Source organism: Triticum urartu, chromosome 7A (assembly GCF_056163025.1).
Source record: "Triticum urartu cultivar PI428250 chromosome 7A, HENAU_Tu73, whole genome shotgun sequence".
Taxonomy (NCBI): domain Eukaryota; kingdom Viridiplantae; phylum Streptophyta; class Magnoliopsida; order Poales; family Poaceae; genus Triticum; species Triticum urartu.
The window spans coordinates 29,980,968-29,998,722 of record NC_141879.1 but is presented as its reverse complement, the minus strand read 5'-3'; the positions used below and the strand labels follow the sequence as shown (position 1 = coordinate 29,998,722).

Genomic DNA, 17,755 nt, shown 5'->3' with positions numbered 1-17,755 from the left:
CATGCCGCCGCCTAGTCTCCTCAGCCATGGAATGCAGTCCTCCCCCGAGGTGCCACGCGCCGCCAACCCACGGCGGCATCTCTCGCCCTTCGCCTCCTCCCCACTGCCCCCGGCAACGCTCCCCAGCCACCGCACATCCTCATCCCCGGTTGGGCTGCACCACCGCTGTGCCTAGGCCGTTCAATGACGCAACCCCGGTAAGTTCATAGCCGCAATCCCCCCTCTTCCACCATGCCGTTTTGACTGAAGTGCATTTTTTTGAGATGAAAGGTAGATGTCGCTCTACCTTATATATTTCAAAATAGGCTTAAGCCTGGGGACCGAGAGGTCAATTACATGAAACTTATATTGAGCGCCGTGGTGCCTTGGCTATAAGCTGCCAAGAGAAAAAGGAGGGGAAGAAGTGCAGATACAAGGAGGGGTTGAACTGCAGTCACTGCCGTTTTCTGGCTGCTATTGGTACGCTGTTGCTGCTGTTCAACATGACAAAAGAGATATTTCTGTTAGAGATTAGCACAGCTGCTGTCCGTGGTTAAAGAAAATGAGAATAGAGAGAGAGAGAGTGGATACGATATAGCGGTGGGTGGTGGATAGAAACCATCAATTATAGTAAAAAAATATTTCTTTCTCAGGCACTTAGTGCGCGTGTGTCTTCCTCTGAATTGTATGTCATGTGTATAGCAACGCTCATTGTCGTTAGGGAACTACTCCACAGCCGATGAATGCCAGCCGAACACTGCACGATCCTTGATCTAGCGGTGGGCCTGCACTTTGTTCAACGCTGGTACGGTTGGATCACTACTATCGTCCACAAATCGTCCAAGGTATGTCGTGTGTATAGCATCGCTCTTGTCGTTAATGTGTTCTCTATACAGAGCATAAACTATGCTTGCTTGTTTCATGTCCTATTCAATTGGAAATATGAAAACAAAGGATCAGTTTTTCACACGCATTCTTGTCATGTGAGTTACAAAAAAAGAGTCTTCCATCTAGTACTCATTTGTATGTATGTTACGCAGCGCTTGCCCACATATACTATGGCTAGGAAGTTCAAAGAACAGAAAACTATAAGTTCAGGTATGAAACCACACAAAAATTCAGAGAAGAAACAATAGTATGTAAGAACCGGAAAGTTCAACCAAAGAAACACAAAAAGATAAGAAAAATATCCAATAGTTCATTTTTGACAAACGTGAAACTTCAAAAAAATGAGAATATCAAGAAAAAGTCCATGTGCAAAAAATAACAGAGATTTAAGAGGGAAAAACACAAGAATATTGTGGGTACATAGAAGTTCATATACTATGTCCCAAGAATTTCGAAGAATAAAAAAATTGTAAGTGAAGTTAAAAAAAGGTGCAAAGATGTTCAATTTACTCCTCGATATAGAAAAAAGAAACATTACTAGAGAATAAAACCAAGAAGTTCAATTCGAAAAAGCGGAGCAGTTTGATATTTATTTGGAAAAAACGAATGTTTCTAGTTACTCAAGAATAAAACCAATAAGTTCAATTTCAAATAACGAAGAAGTTCAATGTTTCTAAAAACCTCCAATTTTCACGTTTCTAAAACTACACAATGAAGTTCAAATAAAAATGGTAGAGCGGTTCAATGTCTATAAAAAACTCAGATACTTTCGCATAACCGAGAGAAGTTCAGATTGATAACTGCTAGAAGTTCACGTACTACACAGTGTGCATTTGTATGAAAAAACAATGAAAAAGCAAAGGCTAAAAGTTTTGTTGCTATAAGTTCAAGTGCTCGGCCAGAGAAAAGTTCAAAAATTCTTGTGAGACAAGTTGAACAAAAATATGTGACAGAAGTTCAAGGTGAAAACAGCGGAAAGATCAACTACTACACGAAAAGCGTTTCAAATAAGAATATAAGAATAGAAAACTAGAATCTTAAAAAGCTTGTTGCAATAAGTTCACGTGCTCCTCCTTGCATAGTTCAAAATTCATATGCGAGACGACCGTCGTTCATTTACATGTTGAAAAAAAGGGCAAAAAACAACATTGTTTTGCCATTAAAAAACTGCTCTCAAACGGCAACGAATTGCTACACCTGTCTACATGAAAAACTTGCTGTTATTCATAAGCTTTCCAATGGTTTTTTATGTGCTACATTTCGACGAACGGTTTAAAATTTTCATGTATACCGTTTAAAACACATTTTTATGTATTAAAAAATGCTTTTGAACCATCACCGTATGAAAAATTGATCAACACAAGAAAATTGCGTGTTTCCAACAACTTTCCATCGATATATCATTTGCTCAATGCCGATAAGTGGTTTGGGAGTTACGGGCAGAAAACAACACACCAAAAACAAAGTGAAGTTCAAATAGAACTGTCATAGAAGTTGAAGTACTTCACGCAGTGCATTTACTTTTGCGATGAAGGAAGAAATCATGATCTCACCATTTTCTAAATTACTTGAAAATGGCTGGGAATTAGAGATAACTTTACATACGATTTTTTTTTCATTTTTGATAGTTATCCAACAGTATATTATTTGCCCTATTCCTACAAAGTTTGCAAAAATTATGACTAAAAAACGTTTTAACCATTTTCAAAATTGACTTTAAAACGTAAATAATTGGGAGAAACAATATATTAAAAAAAGTTCCACATTTCCTCAAGCTTTTCAACGCCATATCATTTGCTATATTCGGACATACGGTTTAAAAATTAGCTCAAAAATACGAACTCGGTGGAACTTGGACCGTTTTCTAAATTACTCTTAAAAAGTTCAAAATTAGAAAAAACTTTATACATGAAAAAGAAGCGAATTTTGGTAAGCTTCCCAACTCCATATCATTTACCTCAATTGTATTAGCCGTTTAGAAACGACATAGAAAATATGAACCTGGCTGTTCGGTTTATGAAATTCTACAATTTTTCAAATTACTCTTTAACCATAGGGAATTAGAGAAAACTGTCTACATGTCGAAGGAGCGGATTTGCAGCGGCTGTCCAACGCCATATCATTTGTCTCATTCCGATAAACAGTTTAGAAATGCGATCGAAAATACGATTCACATTTTTTGTAGGAAGAAACTGTTCTTAAACCGCGTAGAATTTGCCAAAAAATTTAACTTGGGTCATGATACTCGTGTCCATAGCTTTCCAATGGTATATCGCAAGGCCCATTTGGGCAATGTTTGCGGAAGTTCAACCTAGCACTCAGGGAAGTTCAACTACTACTGCTGGGACAAGTCACGTAGTTATGAGAATATATATATATATATATATATATATATATATATATATATATATATATACGGGATGTAGTTACTCTCACTATTGTTTTATATGTTCTAGATACCATCTATCACATCGAAGAGTAAGTACGCGTAGTATGTAGTACTTCCTCTGTCCCAAAATTCTTATCTTAGATTAGTCTAGATACGGATGTATCTAATACTAAAACGTAACTTGATACATCCGTATTTACACAAATGTAAGACATGAATTTTGGGACGGAGGGAGTATATAAGAATGTTTAGGCAGTATACATACTACTTTTGGTAGTATGTATCATATTTTGTGCATACTTCATTTCGCGTACAAATATGTACGTAGTTCACAAATACAATAAAACTATGGGCTCATTTGCAATTTTTTCATATAATTCACTTTGGAGTATCTTAGATATATCATATATTATATAAGCATACTAAAAATAATGAAGTACAGTATATACTACCACATGATAGTATATGAGAAATGGGTGTAACTACACCCGGTAGTAAGAGGATGAGTTTTTTGGGGAGTAAGAGGATGGATGGATACCAGGGGAAAGTGGTAGATCGATCGAGATGGTCTTACGTAGTGGTGCATAATCAGAATGGGATACAAGCAGGTAGTACAACACAAGGAAGACCAACCCACTCTCTCCCTTGTTTGCACTTTGCAATATATAGATAGATACCTCCACTAGCTAGCTAGTACTACGTTTTTTTTTCTTTGAGGGAGTATACATATTTTTCAGGGAGTATATTAACTAGTAGGATGGCTATACATATATGGAAATTAAGTGACTACTTAGTTTTCACAAGACGATTAGTGGCTAGGATAACTCTCTCTCTCTCTTTATATATATATATATATATATATATATATGTTGAGTGCTTTGAGGGGGGGGGGGGGGGGGGGGGTAAGAGGATGGATGGATACTAGGGGAAGGGGTAGATCGATCGAGATGCTCTTACGTAGTGGTGCATAATTAGAATGGGATACAAGCAAGTAGTACAACACAAGGAAGACCTACCCACTCTCTCCCTTGTTTGCAATATATAGATAGATACCTCCCCTAGCTAGTACTACGTTTCTTTCTTTGAAAGAGTATATATATTTTTCAAGGAGTATATTAATTAGTAGGATGGCTATACATACACATACTTAAGGAAATGCTTAGCTAGTAACGTAGAATGAAGCTGGGCGTAGGCAGATGCACCAGCACAAATGAAGAAGGAAAACTGTCCACCCACCTACTCTCCCTTGCTTGCAATAGAAACCTCCACTAGCACGCACTAGCGCTTCTCTTGTTTCCATTGTGTTGCAATGCAATGCAACAGAAACTTGCGAGATCTCGGAGGGTTGGTTGCTTGCTTGCTTACTTGCACCGTGCAGTTAACACTTGTCCCAGGTAGCAGCAAGGCCGGTACGGTGGATCCACTGAAACTCTTGCATACGCATGCGCTCTACGCGATATATATGCACTACACGATGGAGTAGCCTATCGCTAGCCTATCTCATACATCCTTCTTCGAACTAGCTAAGCTAGCTAGGAGACGATCCATCGAGATGGATCATGCACTACTACTTTACTTTATGCTACTCTACTCCCTCCTGTTGCTACAAGATGATGGTTTCCAGAAGATGCTAATCTTTGATAGGCTAGGCTTTCCCCTTCTCTTCTGGCATTCTCGCAGTCCAGTCCACAGATACAACCCTTTTCATTGCTACCGATGCATATGTAGTGTAGATCCTTACTTGCGAGTACTTTGGATGAGTACTCACGGTTGCTTTGCTCCCCCTTTTCCCCCTTCTTTCTTCTTTCTGGTTGATGCAACCAGATGGTGGAGCCCAGGATCCAGACGACCCCACCGACGACTGCTACCACCCCGAGGGTGCCTACTACCACGTGGAGACCGCCGACGACCAGGAGTAGTTAGGAGGCTCCCAGGCAGGAGGCCTTGCCTTTTCGATCGATGTTGCTTTTGTGCTAGCCTTCTTATGGCAAACTTGTCTAACCTATGTCTGTACTCAGATATTGTTGCTTCCGCTGACTCTTGTGTATTCGAGCTTATATATTCGAGCCCTCGAGCCCCATGGCTTGTAATATAAAGCTTCTATTATTTTAATTTGTGTCTAGAGTTGTGTTGTGATATCTTCCCGTGAGTCCTTGATCTTGATCGTACACATTTGCGTGTATGATTAGTGTACGATTGAATCAAGGGCGTCACACTCTTCTCCTTCTATTTGGCTAGAGGAGCCTCCTTCATTTCTTGTTTCTATAATAGCAAATGATGCAAGTGTTTTACCATATGAATAAAATCTGCCATTAAGTCTTTGTTGGATTATAGATGGGCATTGGCCTATATAAGACAATAATACTTGGTTAATCTTCAAGGCCCATTTAAGTGCATGAAAGTGGTGGAAAATTTAGTACCATATTGTTTCAGTAGTAAGAGTGAGACCCCTTTATAAGGGGTACTCCACCACATGCCATTGGGAGCTTGGAAAGTGCAGTTGTACACGCGCTCTTCCTCCTCCGCCGCTGCCCATCTCGCCACGCCGAGCGGAGTCTTATTTTTATCGGTCAGGAATGGTTAATGGAAGTGCCACTGTCCGAGACATTGCACCGTGGGCTTTGCTGACGCTGGCCTATGGATTTTCTACTGTTTCTCTCTCTGTGCTGCTTCCGGGGATCCCATCCAGACGACCGCGTGGACGGTTGGTCGGAAGAGCAGTTGCCTGCGAAACCTTGTCATTCGAGATCAATGCCCGGGAGAACGGTAATAAGGTTTTCGGGGAGCGTCTCGACGCGATTGCTCCCGGTCCGTTCCCATATCCGTCTTTCTCTGCTTTCACTACTTCCACAGCATTGACACCATGGCCGACACCACCGCCATGAAGAAGGCCACGGACCATGTCGAGGCTGCTACCGCCGCCGCCGCCGCGTTGGCCTGGCCAACCGAAGGGTATGATTTGTTCATCCCTCATTTACTCGTTCATGTGCTAGCCCTATATGCTATGCTCATAGATGTTTCAATTCAATGTATTATACGTGCTGACATGCTTATGTATCGGTATGAGTTGCATACTGCAATTGTCTTGGTTACTATTTACATGTCGATTAGTCGAATAAAAAAAGTACTGATATTTAACTCCCATACTACCTTTATTTTTTTATCTACAAACACGAGATCATTTCACCATATAGTATCTCTTCCTCCCCCATCGCCTTGCCAAAAGAAGCGGCCTCTATGTTTGTCCAACTTTACGATGAAAGTCTTAGGAGCAAGAACATAGACATGTAGTAATACACAATACTAGCCAATGGTGGACGGGTATCTTACCCTCTTCTCCTCTTAATATAAGCGTATTCTAGAAAAATCGAACACATGTACTCGTAAGTACGTGCATATGTTGTTGTGTATTTTTCTGTATTTTCGTCACGTTGGACCAGATGGGATGAAGGTTCCTGGGTGGTTTTGGTTGAATAATCAAATAAAGAGACGATGGGAGTTGGGCCACGCACGCTACAGATGCATATATATATATATATATATATATATATATATATATATATATATATATATATATATATATATATATATATATATATATGCATGATGCTGAATTATAGCGACGGTGGCCCCATGAAAAATGAATCATTTGAAAAAAAAAGGAAATGTATGTATGTATGTATGTATGTATGTATGTATGTATGTATGTGTGTGTGTGTTGACTTTTTTGGGGAGTAAGAAAATGGAAGGATACCAGGGGAAGGGGTAGATCGATCGAGATGCTCTTACGTAGTGGTGCATAATTAGAATGGGATACAAGCAAGTAGTACAACACAAGGAAGACCTACCCACTCTCTCCCTTGTTTGCAATATATAGATAGATACCTCCCCTAGCTAGTACTACGTTTCTTTCTTTGAAAGAGTATATATATTTTTCAAGGGGTATATTAATTAGTAGGATGGCTATACATACACATACTTAAGGAAATGCTTAGCTAGTAACGTAGAATGAAGCTGGGCGTAGGCAGATGCACCAGCACAAATGAAGAAGGAAAACTGTCCACCCACCTACTCTCCCTTGCTTGCAATAGAAACCTCCACTAGCACGCACTAGCGCTTCTCTTGTTTCCATTGTGTTGCAATGCAATGCAACAGAAACTTGCGAGATCTCGGAGGGTTGGTTGCTTGCTTGCTTACTTGCACCGTGCAGTTAACACTTGTCCCAGGTAGCAGCAAGGCCGGTACGGTGGATCCACTGAAACTCTTGCATACGCATGCGCTCTACGCTATATATATGCACTACACGATGGAGTAGCCTATCGCTAGCCTATCTCATACATCCTTCTTCGAACTAGCTAAGCTAGCTAGGAGACGATCCATCGAGATCGATCATGCACTACTACGCCGAGATGGCGTTGCTTTTCCTGCTGCTGGCCGTGCCCACCAGTCCCGGTGCAGCCTTCGACGTTGACCCGTTGAAGCCCGGGCAGTAAGTAGTAGCTCCTCCTCCTACTACTCCTTGCTATTGATTGGGTTCTGTTCGGTTCTTCTAGTCTAGTACGTACGTGTTTTTCTTCTTCCTTGTCCGATCCATGTTGCTGATGGGTGCATATTTTTGTTGATTGGCAGGGCTTGGCAGTACCCGAAAGACCACAAGGTGGTCAACGTCAGAGAGGCCAACTCCATCTCAAGCTACAAGGCCATGATTTCGGAGGTGCACAGCTTCGGCGTCCGGACCAGCAAGTACAAGGAGAAGGGCTTGCCGATCCTCGCCAGGCAAACCAGCACCCCGAAGCCTGACCGGTGGCTGATGCTGGAGCTCCGCGGAGACGGCCAGGACGAGATCATGCTCGCCATACGAAATGACAACCTCTACATCGAGGCCTTCGCCAACAGCTCCGGGAAGTGGCACACCTTCGCCAACATCCGCAACCTCATCCCAGGGGCCACCATCCTCCCCTTCAAGGACAGCTACAGGGGGCTGGTGAACGGGCACGCCAACCTCGGCACGTTGGTGCTCGGCAAGGAGACCACGCTCCGGGCGCTCCACGAGTTGGCCGTGTACAAGCAGTCGGTTGGCGCCGACACCGGCTGCGTCTCCCGTGCCCTGGCCATAATGGCTGTCACCTTCTGCGAAGCAACGCGCCTCAAGCCAATCCAAGCCTCCATCCAGCCCAAATGGCTCTCCGGTGGCGCCACGATCGAGAAACCCTTGTATGTGGTGAGATGGTCCGACATGTCCTGCGCCGTGCTTGTTGCGCGCCAGAAAAAGGGACGCTACGACGGGCCTGAGGCTGACAAGCTCAAGAACGAGTTGGGCATGTCAAGCCTGAATGAGGTCGTCGGTGCCCTCTCTCTCATCCTCTGGCCCAAGGACAGCTCCTGCGACTCAGGCCCCATCACCTGGCCTAGGGCATGACACATCACAGTGCATGCAAGAACAATTAATAATTAAACTAGCTACTCATATGCATGCATGCATGCCCTGTCAATGCCTCCATGGTTATAGTATCAATTTATGTAAGAATAAATTGTTGAGTTGCCACTCAAACTCGCTCCATGTAATGTACGTACGTACGTGCGTGTTCCTCCATGATATGTATGCAGCACCTCATCATGTACTACATCTATCCCTGGATATATATGTATTATATTTCCAGTCTTGAATCTTTAGCTGCCCCCCCTACCTCGCGTGTTTGTTTCTTTACTCTCACCATCCTTCCTACTTATGCATGCATGCATGTCCTGAAATGCATGCTACAGAGAAGTACACTAGCTAGCTAATCACGTCGTCAGTCCACATATCCATCCGCAGCACAACCACCCACTTCCAAGGTTCTTTTCCTTTTCCTTCTTTTGAAACTGAATCCAGCTGCATGCACACAAATTAATGAGAAGGCACCATAAGATTGCTTGACAACCAGAAGAGATGCAGATGGTGAAACAGCAACGGAATTAGTGCAACTTCAGCCGCGCCCCCAACAGCCCCTCCCCCCTGCAGGCCATTTTTTAGCGCCGGCGCCGAAAAATCGGCCCAGTCGCACCCCAGGAGCCTGTTTTTCGCCAGTTTGGGCCGAAACTGGTGCCGGCGGACCCAGGCCAAACCCGGCGCGCCGAGGGGCGCCGGGGCAATCGATTTTGGCGCGAACGAACAGCGGGCCTGCCGAGTCAGCGACCCCCGCCTCGCCGTCCTCACAACGCCACGGTTTTCCACGGGGATGGGCAAGAGGTTCCCCGGCAATGGGGCGGCGGCCAATGGCTTCGGCCGCCGTTCGCTACATGAGTGGGAAGCCCACCTCCTGCATGAAGCGAACATCCCGGTGCCTCCCGACATGCACGCGCCAGGGCGGTGGAGGCTCAACGCGGGGAGCGTCCCCGTACCCCCGCTGCCTGACATCATGCGCCCCGACTACTTCAACGGCGAGGTCGAGCGCGTACGGGCGTCGCTGACGGAGGAGCAGCGGGCCCGCCCGGAGTACGCCGCCGGCAACCACCAGGCGTGCGCGGTGTACTTCAAACGCCGGCAGGCGGAGCGGCTGGCCTCCAACAACAACGCGCAGGTCGTGCGGGGGACGAAGAACAGCGACGGCCGCCGCCTGTGGTGGGGTGCCCCCGGCCGCACGCTCCACGCCGTCCTCCAGTACCTCAAGGGCGGCAACAAGCCGCCGTTAGCATACCCTGTTGCCCCGGTCCCGTGCTGGAGCGGCGGCCAATGGATGCCGAGGTGGACCGGCTCCTCTTATTCTTCCTCCCGCTCCTCCTCCCACTCCACCGGGTCGCCGGCGTTGTTCAACATCAAAGCCGAGCCCGCGGAGACACCGCTCGGCCGGCGCACCTGCAGCGTCGGCATCGTCATCAACGAGGGCGGGCGCGCCTCCTCCTCCTCGGCTTCTCCCCGCATCGTCAAGCCGAAGACGGAGCCGAGGCTCGCCGCCGTGAAGACGGAGCCAGGGCTCGCCGGCGTGAAGACAGAGTCGGGGCTCGAGGACGCGGCGGCCTTGAAGTGGGCGCATGAACACTGGGCGCGGATGGAGCTGGAGCGCCAGCGCCGCGCCCTATAGCAGATCGCCACTCGGCGCCGTGGATGCGACGAGGGAGGTGTCGTCGTTATCGACGACGACAGCGACGACAACGCACCGCCACCGAGGTCCGCCAGGGCGACCCCGGGTAGGGTTCCAGCAGGGGTAGCCGCGTGAAGGAGGAGAAGACGACGACAACGGCGGCGACGGCGGCGACTTCGCCGCGCTCAGCGCGTTCTTCGGCCTGTAGTCACGGCCTTTATTTTTTTCCGAAGTATTTTAAGTGTTCTGTGTAAAAAACTATTTAAGTCGCCGAAGTTAATGTCCTGTTTTGCCGAATATTTGTCCCATTCACCGAATTTTATGAAGGAAATATGCCCTAGAGGCAATAATAAAGTTATTATTTATTTCCTTATATCATGATAAATGTTTATTATTCATGCTAGAATTGTATTAACCGGAAACATAATACATGTGTGAATACATAGACAAACAGAGTGTCACTAGTATGCCTCTACTTGACTAGCTCGTTAATCAAAGATGGTTATGTTTCCTAACCATGAACAAGGTGTTGTTATTTGATTAACGAGGTCACATCATTAGTTGAATGATCTGATTGACATGACCCATTTCATTAGCTTAGCACCCGATCGTTTAGTATGTTGCTATTGCTTTCTTCATGACTCATACATGTTCCTATGACTATGAGATTATGCAACTCCCGTTTGCCGGAGGAACACTTTGGGTGCTACCAAACGTCACAACGTAACTGGGTGATTATAAAGGAGCATTACAGGTGTCTCCAAAGGTACATGTTGGGTTGGCGTATTTCGAGATTAGGATTTGTCACTCCGATTGTCGGAGAGGTATCTCTGGGCCCTCTCGGTAATGCACATCACATAAGCCTTGCAAGCATTACAACTAATATGTTAGTTGTGAGATGATGTATTACGGAACGAGTAAAGAGACTTGCCGGTAACGAGATTGAACTGGGTATTGGATACCGACGATCGAATCTCGGGCAAGTAACATACCGATGACAAAGGGAACAACGTATGTTGTTATGTGGTCTGACCGATAAAGATCTTCGTAGAATATGTAGGAGCCAATATGGGCATCCAGGTCCCGCTATTGGTTATTGACCAGAGATGTGTCTCAGTCATGTCTGCATTGTTCTCGAACCGTAGGGTCCGCACGCTTAACGTTACGATGACAGTTACTATGAGTTTATGCATTTTGATGTACCGAAGTTAGTTCGGAGTCCCGGATGTGATCACGGACATGAAGAGGAGTCTCGAAATGGTCGAGACATAAAGATTGATATATTGGAAGCCTATGTTTGGATATCGGAAGTGTTCCGGGTGAAATCGGGATTTTACCGGAGTACCGGGAGGTTACCGGAACCCCCCGGGAGCTATATGGGCCTTAGTGGGCTTTAGTGGAAAGGAGAAAGGGGCAGCCCAAGGTGGCCGCGCGCCTCCCCCCTCCCCTAGTCCTATTAGGACTAGGAGAGGTGGCCGGCCCCCCTCTCTCTCTTTCCCCCCCTCAAGGAGTCCTATTCCAACTAGGATTGGGGGGGGGGGGGAATCCTACTCCCAGAGGGAGTAGGACTCTCCTGGCGCGCCCCCCTTGGCCGGCCAGCCCCTCCCCTTGGATCCTTTATATACGGAGGCAAGGGGCACCCCTAGACACACAAGTTGATCATTGAGATCGTTCCTTAGCCGTGTGCGGTGCCCCCTGCCACCATATTCCACCTCGATTATATTGTAGCAGTGCTTAGGCGAAGCCCTGCGACGGTAGAACATCAAGATCGTCACCACGCCGTCGTGCTGACGGAACTCCTCCCCGACGCTTTGCTGGATCGGAGCCCGGGGATCGTCATCGAGCTGTACGTGTGCTAAGAACTCGGAGGTGCCGGAGTAACGGTGCTTGGATCGGTCGGATCGGGAAGACGTACGACTACTTCCTCTACGCTGCATCAACGCTTCCGCAGTCGGTCTGCGTGGGTACGTAGATCATACTCTCCTCTCTCGTTGCTATGCATCACCATGATCTTGCGTGTGCGTAGGAAATTTTTTGAAATTACCGCGTTCCCCAACATTTTAGCAGAATTTTATGTTCATTTTTTTAAGAAAAGCGTCTGGGGTGACCCTAGGGGCGGCGGCTGGGAACCCGATCGCCCCCACACCAATTTTTTACGCCGGTTCGCCCCTAACAGCGTTTTTCGAGCCCCCTGAGGGGCCAACGGCTGGAGATGCTCTAAGGAGTCCGGACTAGTGCAGAATCATGCTATTAAGTCCTCCTATCCCACACATTCCGCAAAAACTTTGTGCGATGTATGGATCGCACACGGTTCAGAAAAGAGCTTGTGTGATATCAAATATCACACACGGTTAGAAAAAGCAACCGTGTGTGATGACTTACACATGACTTTTGCAAAAGAATAAAGCTTGAGATGCGCATCGCACACAGTTATAAAAATACAACAGTGTGTGATGCCTTACACCCAGGTTTATTTAAAAAAAGCGCAATGCAGCCTACCAATGCACACATATTTTTAAAACATAATCCTACGCAATGCGTCTCACACCATCCAAACCATCCATCTCTTGACACCATGACGACAATGAGAAAGATTCTCCAGCAGCGAACTCTTCAGGAAGGGTATGATACTCAAGTGTCGCCATTGTTGGATCCAATCACCAAAATCCACATGAAATCCAAGCAACACCTTCATCGCTTGTGCGATGATGATTTGACGATGGAGAAAGTTCATCGGTACTGGCAAAATCCCAGTTTAGGACACTTCGCCAGTCCCACATTGTCTTCTTTCACCATCGTATTTGCATGTTGTGGAAGAATCGAACGACAAAACATACGCATCATTTCCATCTAAACTGAAGACCTCCGGCCAATTATTGCCACTGCCTACAGCGCAAGACCACGGGGTCACCCGCTCGCGTTAGCGATGGACCGCCACATTCATTCATAGAAATCCATTGTTGCTGCCCATGTATCTTTGAACGGGGTTGTGGCTATCGTCACCTTGCCACCAGAGACTGTTGGACCGTCCACAAATGCCATCACCGTTGCTGCAAGGCCATACCATTTCTCTCAAGCCGCCCATAGATCATATCTCATCATTGAAGGCTACATGAGCATAAAAGAACTATCGCCGCCCCGGGTAGACCGATGATGGTGGCAAGGGAGTAGAGTGAGTGGAGGAGGCCCAAGACCAAGCGCCGCAATAGGGATCATCACCGGTCGTGTCACCGGACAAGCTGTGGGACGAGCAACATTCAACGCCACCTGTCCAAGCTCCACCCCGTCACCCAAGATGAGGTCCACATGCACATCACCTCAAGGATGCGAGTGGAAGGCTGAGAGGCCGCATTGCTGGCAGCCGAGGAGAGAAACCATCGAATGACCATCTCCATGGCCTCATGCGTGTGAACCCACCCTCTGCCGCCGCAATGATCTGACGCCAACCATTTCACTGCCATCCACCATGCGGACTTCGCCCGACGACTTCCTCCAGTAACGACGAGGGGGGAGTGGCGAGGGAGAGGTGCTGACAGTTAGGGTTTGGGGATGCCTCCGGAATGTCCCAATGTGGACCACGCATGGCCTGCCTAATTATTTTCTTCTTAGTGCTAAAATTTTAATAAATGCGGGCATTTATTTCCTTTGTTTATTTGTTGACAATGATGGGTTGCTCTTGTTTTTATTTTATGTCTTCATTTTACTGTTTGGTTTTTTGTTTCCCTTTTAGATTTTCTTTGTTTGTTCAATTTGTTTCTTTTTTTCTTTTTCTTCCTTTTCGCTAGTGTTCTGTTTCTCTTCTAGTTTCGTCCCGTAGAAGCAGGACTCGAACTCATAATAATGCAACAAATCATTCTAAACACGGTGACCGGCTGAGCTAGCAAAGTCTTGATGAAAATACTGCAGTTTTGTTCTATTTATATAGACATTATCGTTCATTATACTTTTTTGTCGTACGGATGTGGGCTGAGCGAACTCGAACTAGCGCCCTTGAGGCAAAACTGGATCCAAAAAAAAGCTAAGTGCAATACGTGAAAAACTACAAGTGCATTTTATTTATACGCTATTTTTTGCAGTTGGCACGTGAGGGCGCCTCACCCCTGCCTGTGCGTTGCAACGGGAGAGATATTTTGTTTACGACAAGCAACGGAAAAGATAATCGATTGTGTCCAAAAGAACGGTCTCCACAATGATAGGTGACAGAGTAAGGAGTTGCGATCTTCTCACTGGACATGTTTGAACCATGAAAATCTTGATAGTGGTGGGGTTGGTAGGCGTGGTGGCGAGCACCCATCTCATGCCTTTTTCTTTCGCGTCCGCCTCCATCTCGGGGTTGTGCATGCCTCCTCATTTGGTGGATATGTGACGACCATCGGAACACGGTTGCTTCGACCACTCTCCTACGACGGTGTAACTGGATGGATTACTAATTACAACGCATAAATCGTCTTTCACAAGCATAATCAGGCATGAATGTCCCTTAATTATAACAGGTTATTCCCTTTGATTATTTTAGTGCTCACGTTAATTTTTTTTGAAAGCCCGGACAGTTTTTAAAAATGTGGACATTTATTTTTCGAAAATTCTATAAAACTTTTGAAAAAACACAAACAAAATTGGAAACTGGAATAGTTATTGAAATTCAAAAACAATATGATGAAACCATCAACCTTTTCTAAAAACACAACATTATTGATCTTTTCAAAAGGAGAACATTCAGAACAATTTTTAAAAATGTTTTCTTAGACACAAACATTATTTTGTTTTTGAGAACTTTTCACTAAAAAAGGAACATTTTCTCAATATGGAAGTATTATTTTTATAAATAAATCTCGAAAAATTCTAAAATAGAATCTTTTTTAAACGGCAACATTTTTAAAATTTTGAAGAAATTCCGAAACCAGTTTTTTTAAGTTTCTATTTTTTCAAAAACAGGAATAAAATATTGTAATGCTAATTTTTTGAATATTTGAAAAAAAATTAAATTCTGAATATATATAGTATATTTTTATTTCAAGTTAAATAAAAAATGGAAAAAGGAAAACGAAACACAGGCACAAAAATTTAGTTGAAACGGGCCAGCCCAATCTTCGACGACCTGTGCGTTTTTTTAGAAAAGGAGGACGACCCCCGGCCTCTGCATCTGGACGATGCATACGGCCATTTTATTAATTATTGTCACAAGACCTTACAAAGTCATACAACAATAAGACTAAAGCCATCAACTAAGCAACATCTGTCGCTATCCCTATCCAGTTGATGAAGGGGCGCTGAAAGTCTGGGCCTAATACCAAATAGACCTCACAGCCAAACCTAACATCTAAAACTTGAGGTCCCAACCAGGACGCCTGCCGGGCATGGGCACCCACCAGTCCGGCATGCTCCTCAACCAGGACGCCTGCCGGGTATGAGGCTGCCGCAGCCACCTGCCAACAATCCATCTTCAGAGCTGTACTGCTGCATCAACCTTGCCCGGTCTAGCTGCCGCCGACGCCACCACGACGCCAGGCAGCGCCACCCTCCTGCATGAGTCCATCTCCGCTCATCAGGCGCCGAGTCTCCACTTCGCCACGCCGCCGAGATCCGCTGTCATCAATGGACCAGATGAATCACCGCTCCTCCTCTTGTCCCCTCCAACCAGCACTTGCTCCAAAACGATGCCCCCAGGAGGGAGAACGATACCGAAGGCACCGTCATCGTCCGATTCGGTAGACCCAGATCTAGGGTTTCCCCCGGAGATTCCCGATCAGGTTGACATGACCTGCAACGACGATGCCTCCAGAAGGGAACGGTGTCTGAGATGCCGCCATCGTCCGCCAGACCGCAGTCAGGCGCGATTTTCACCAGAAGCCACGTCTTCCCGAACTCGCGGCTAGCTGGAACCGAGCGGAACCTTGCCACAAAGACGTATGTAGCCGTCGGTACTCTGGCAGAGATCCGGCATCTCCTCACCGGTCCCTCCACGCGCCGCCGGTCAGCGGAAGGCCTCCCTGCGATGGATCCAAATGGGGCGTTGGATCCGTAGTGGCCGTCGTCACCATCACGACCAGAACAGCTAGGCCCGCTGGATGGGGCGCTGCCACCGCCGCCATCCATTCAGGGCCGCCGCTCCGCCGGCTATGGTGCTCCGGCCCCAGCCGCACAGCCTGGAGTCGCCGTCCCAGCCGCTGCCGTTGGATCGCAAGAGAGGAGCCGCCCCTGCCGCCTCAGATGGGATCCACTGCATCCGCCCGCCTAGATGCCTTCGGCACCGGGCCCGCCGCCACTGCGGCCCACGCCGGCAGTAGCGGCGGCAGGAGGCGGCGGCTAGAAGGTGCTGGCGGCGCTAGGGTTTCGGGGCCCCTAGCGCCGCCCAGGGGGAGGCGACGCGAGGGGGAGGGGGAGGGGGACGACATGTGCGTACCTTCAACTATTTGTCGCCGCGTGCGGCAAATAAGGTCTTTTTAACGCATAGGCAGGATAATTACTAGGTTGGCTTTGTTGGGCTGGAGTGCGCCCGACTCAATTGCGGAATTCTGGAGAGACTGTTTGTCTCTTTCTAGTAGATGCACAAAAATTTAGTACCACCTCGGATACACAAAATTTATTTTCGACGGTGAACGGATCAAAATATTAGAGTAACACACCTTGCTTTATTAGTACGTGTAGATTTTTTGAAGTTGGCACGTGAGGGCGCCTCACCCCTGCCTGGGCCTCAGCCCATCAAAGGCAAAATAAAAGAGGAGTTGACATCTTTCCCATGTGGGCAATGAGTGTTGGTGAACGTTGCAGAAAATCAAATTTTTCTACTCTTCACCAAGATCAATCTATGGAGTCATCTAGCAACGAGAGAGAGGAGTGCATCTACATACCCTTGTAGATCGCGAGCGGAAGCGTTCAAGAGAACGGGGTTGATGGAGTCGTACTCGCCGTGATCCAAATCACCGATGACCAAGTGCCGAACGGACGGCACCTCCGCGTTCAACACACGTACGGTCGGGGAAGACGTCTCCTCCTTCTTGATCCAGCAAGGGGGAAGGAGATGTTGATGGAGATCCAGCAGCACGACGGCGTGGTGGTGGAAGTAGCGGGATCTCGGCAGGGCTTCGCCAAGCGCAAGCGGGGAGGAGAGGTGTTACGGAGGGAGAGGGAGGAGCCGGGAGCAAGGGTGCGGCTGCCCTCCTCCCCTCTTTATATAGGGGCCCTGGGGGGGGGGGCGTCGGCCCTAGGATATCCAATCTCCAAGGGGGGCGGTGGTCAAGGGGTGGCTTCCGCCCCCCCCCCCCCAAGCCAAGTGGGGCGCCCCCCACCCCTAGGGTTTCCAACCCTAGGCGCAGGGGGAGGCCCAAGGGGGGCGCACCAGCCCACCAGGGGCTGGTTCCCCTCCCACTTCAGCCCATGGGGCCCTCCAGGATAGGTGGCCCCACCCGGTGGACCCCCGGGACCCTTCCGGTGGTCC

The 17,755-nt window shown here is 47.2% G+C and overlaps 1 protein-coding gene across 1 annotated transcript; it reads left to right on the top strand.

Moving 5' to 3' along the window:
* The first annotated feature begins 7,561 nt into the window (after positions 1-7,561).
* Positions 7,562-8,923, top strand: LOC125523953 (60 kDa jasmonate-induced protein-like). The gene is made up of 2 exons (XM_048689026.2): positions 7,562-7,745; positions 7,886-8,923. The coding sequence occupies exons 1-2, from the start codon at positions 7,648-7,650 to the stop codon at positions 8,673-8,675; spliced, it is 888 nt and encodes a 295-aa protein (XP_048544983.2). The 5' UTR covers positions 7,562-7,647; the 3' UTR covers positions 8,676-8,923.
* The last annotated feature ends 8,832 nt before the right edge of the window (positions 8,924-17,755 follow it).

Excerpts from the sequence above, each read along its gene's own strand:
- LOC125523953 (XM_048689026.2), top strand. The coding sequence starts at position 7,648 with ATGCACTACTACGCCGAGATGGCGTTGCTTTTCCTGCTGCTGGCCGTG. Across the intron at positions 7,746-7,885 it reads GACCCGTTGAAGCCCGGGCA|GGCTTGGCAGTACCCGAAAG; the intron begins GTAAGTAGTAGC and ends GTTGATTGGCAG.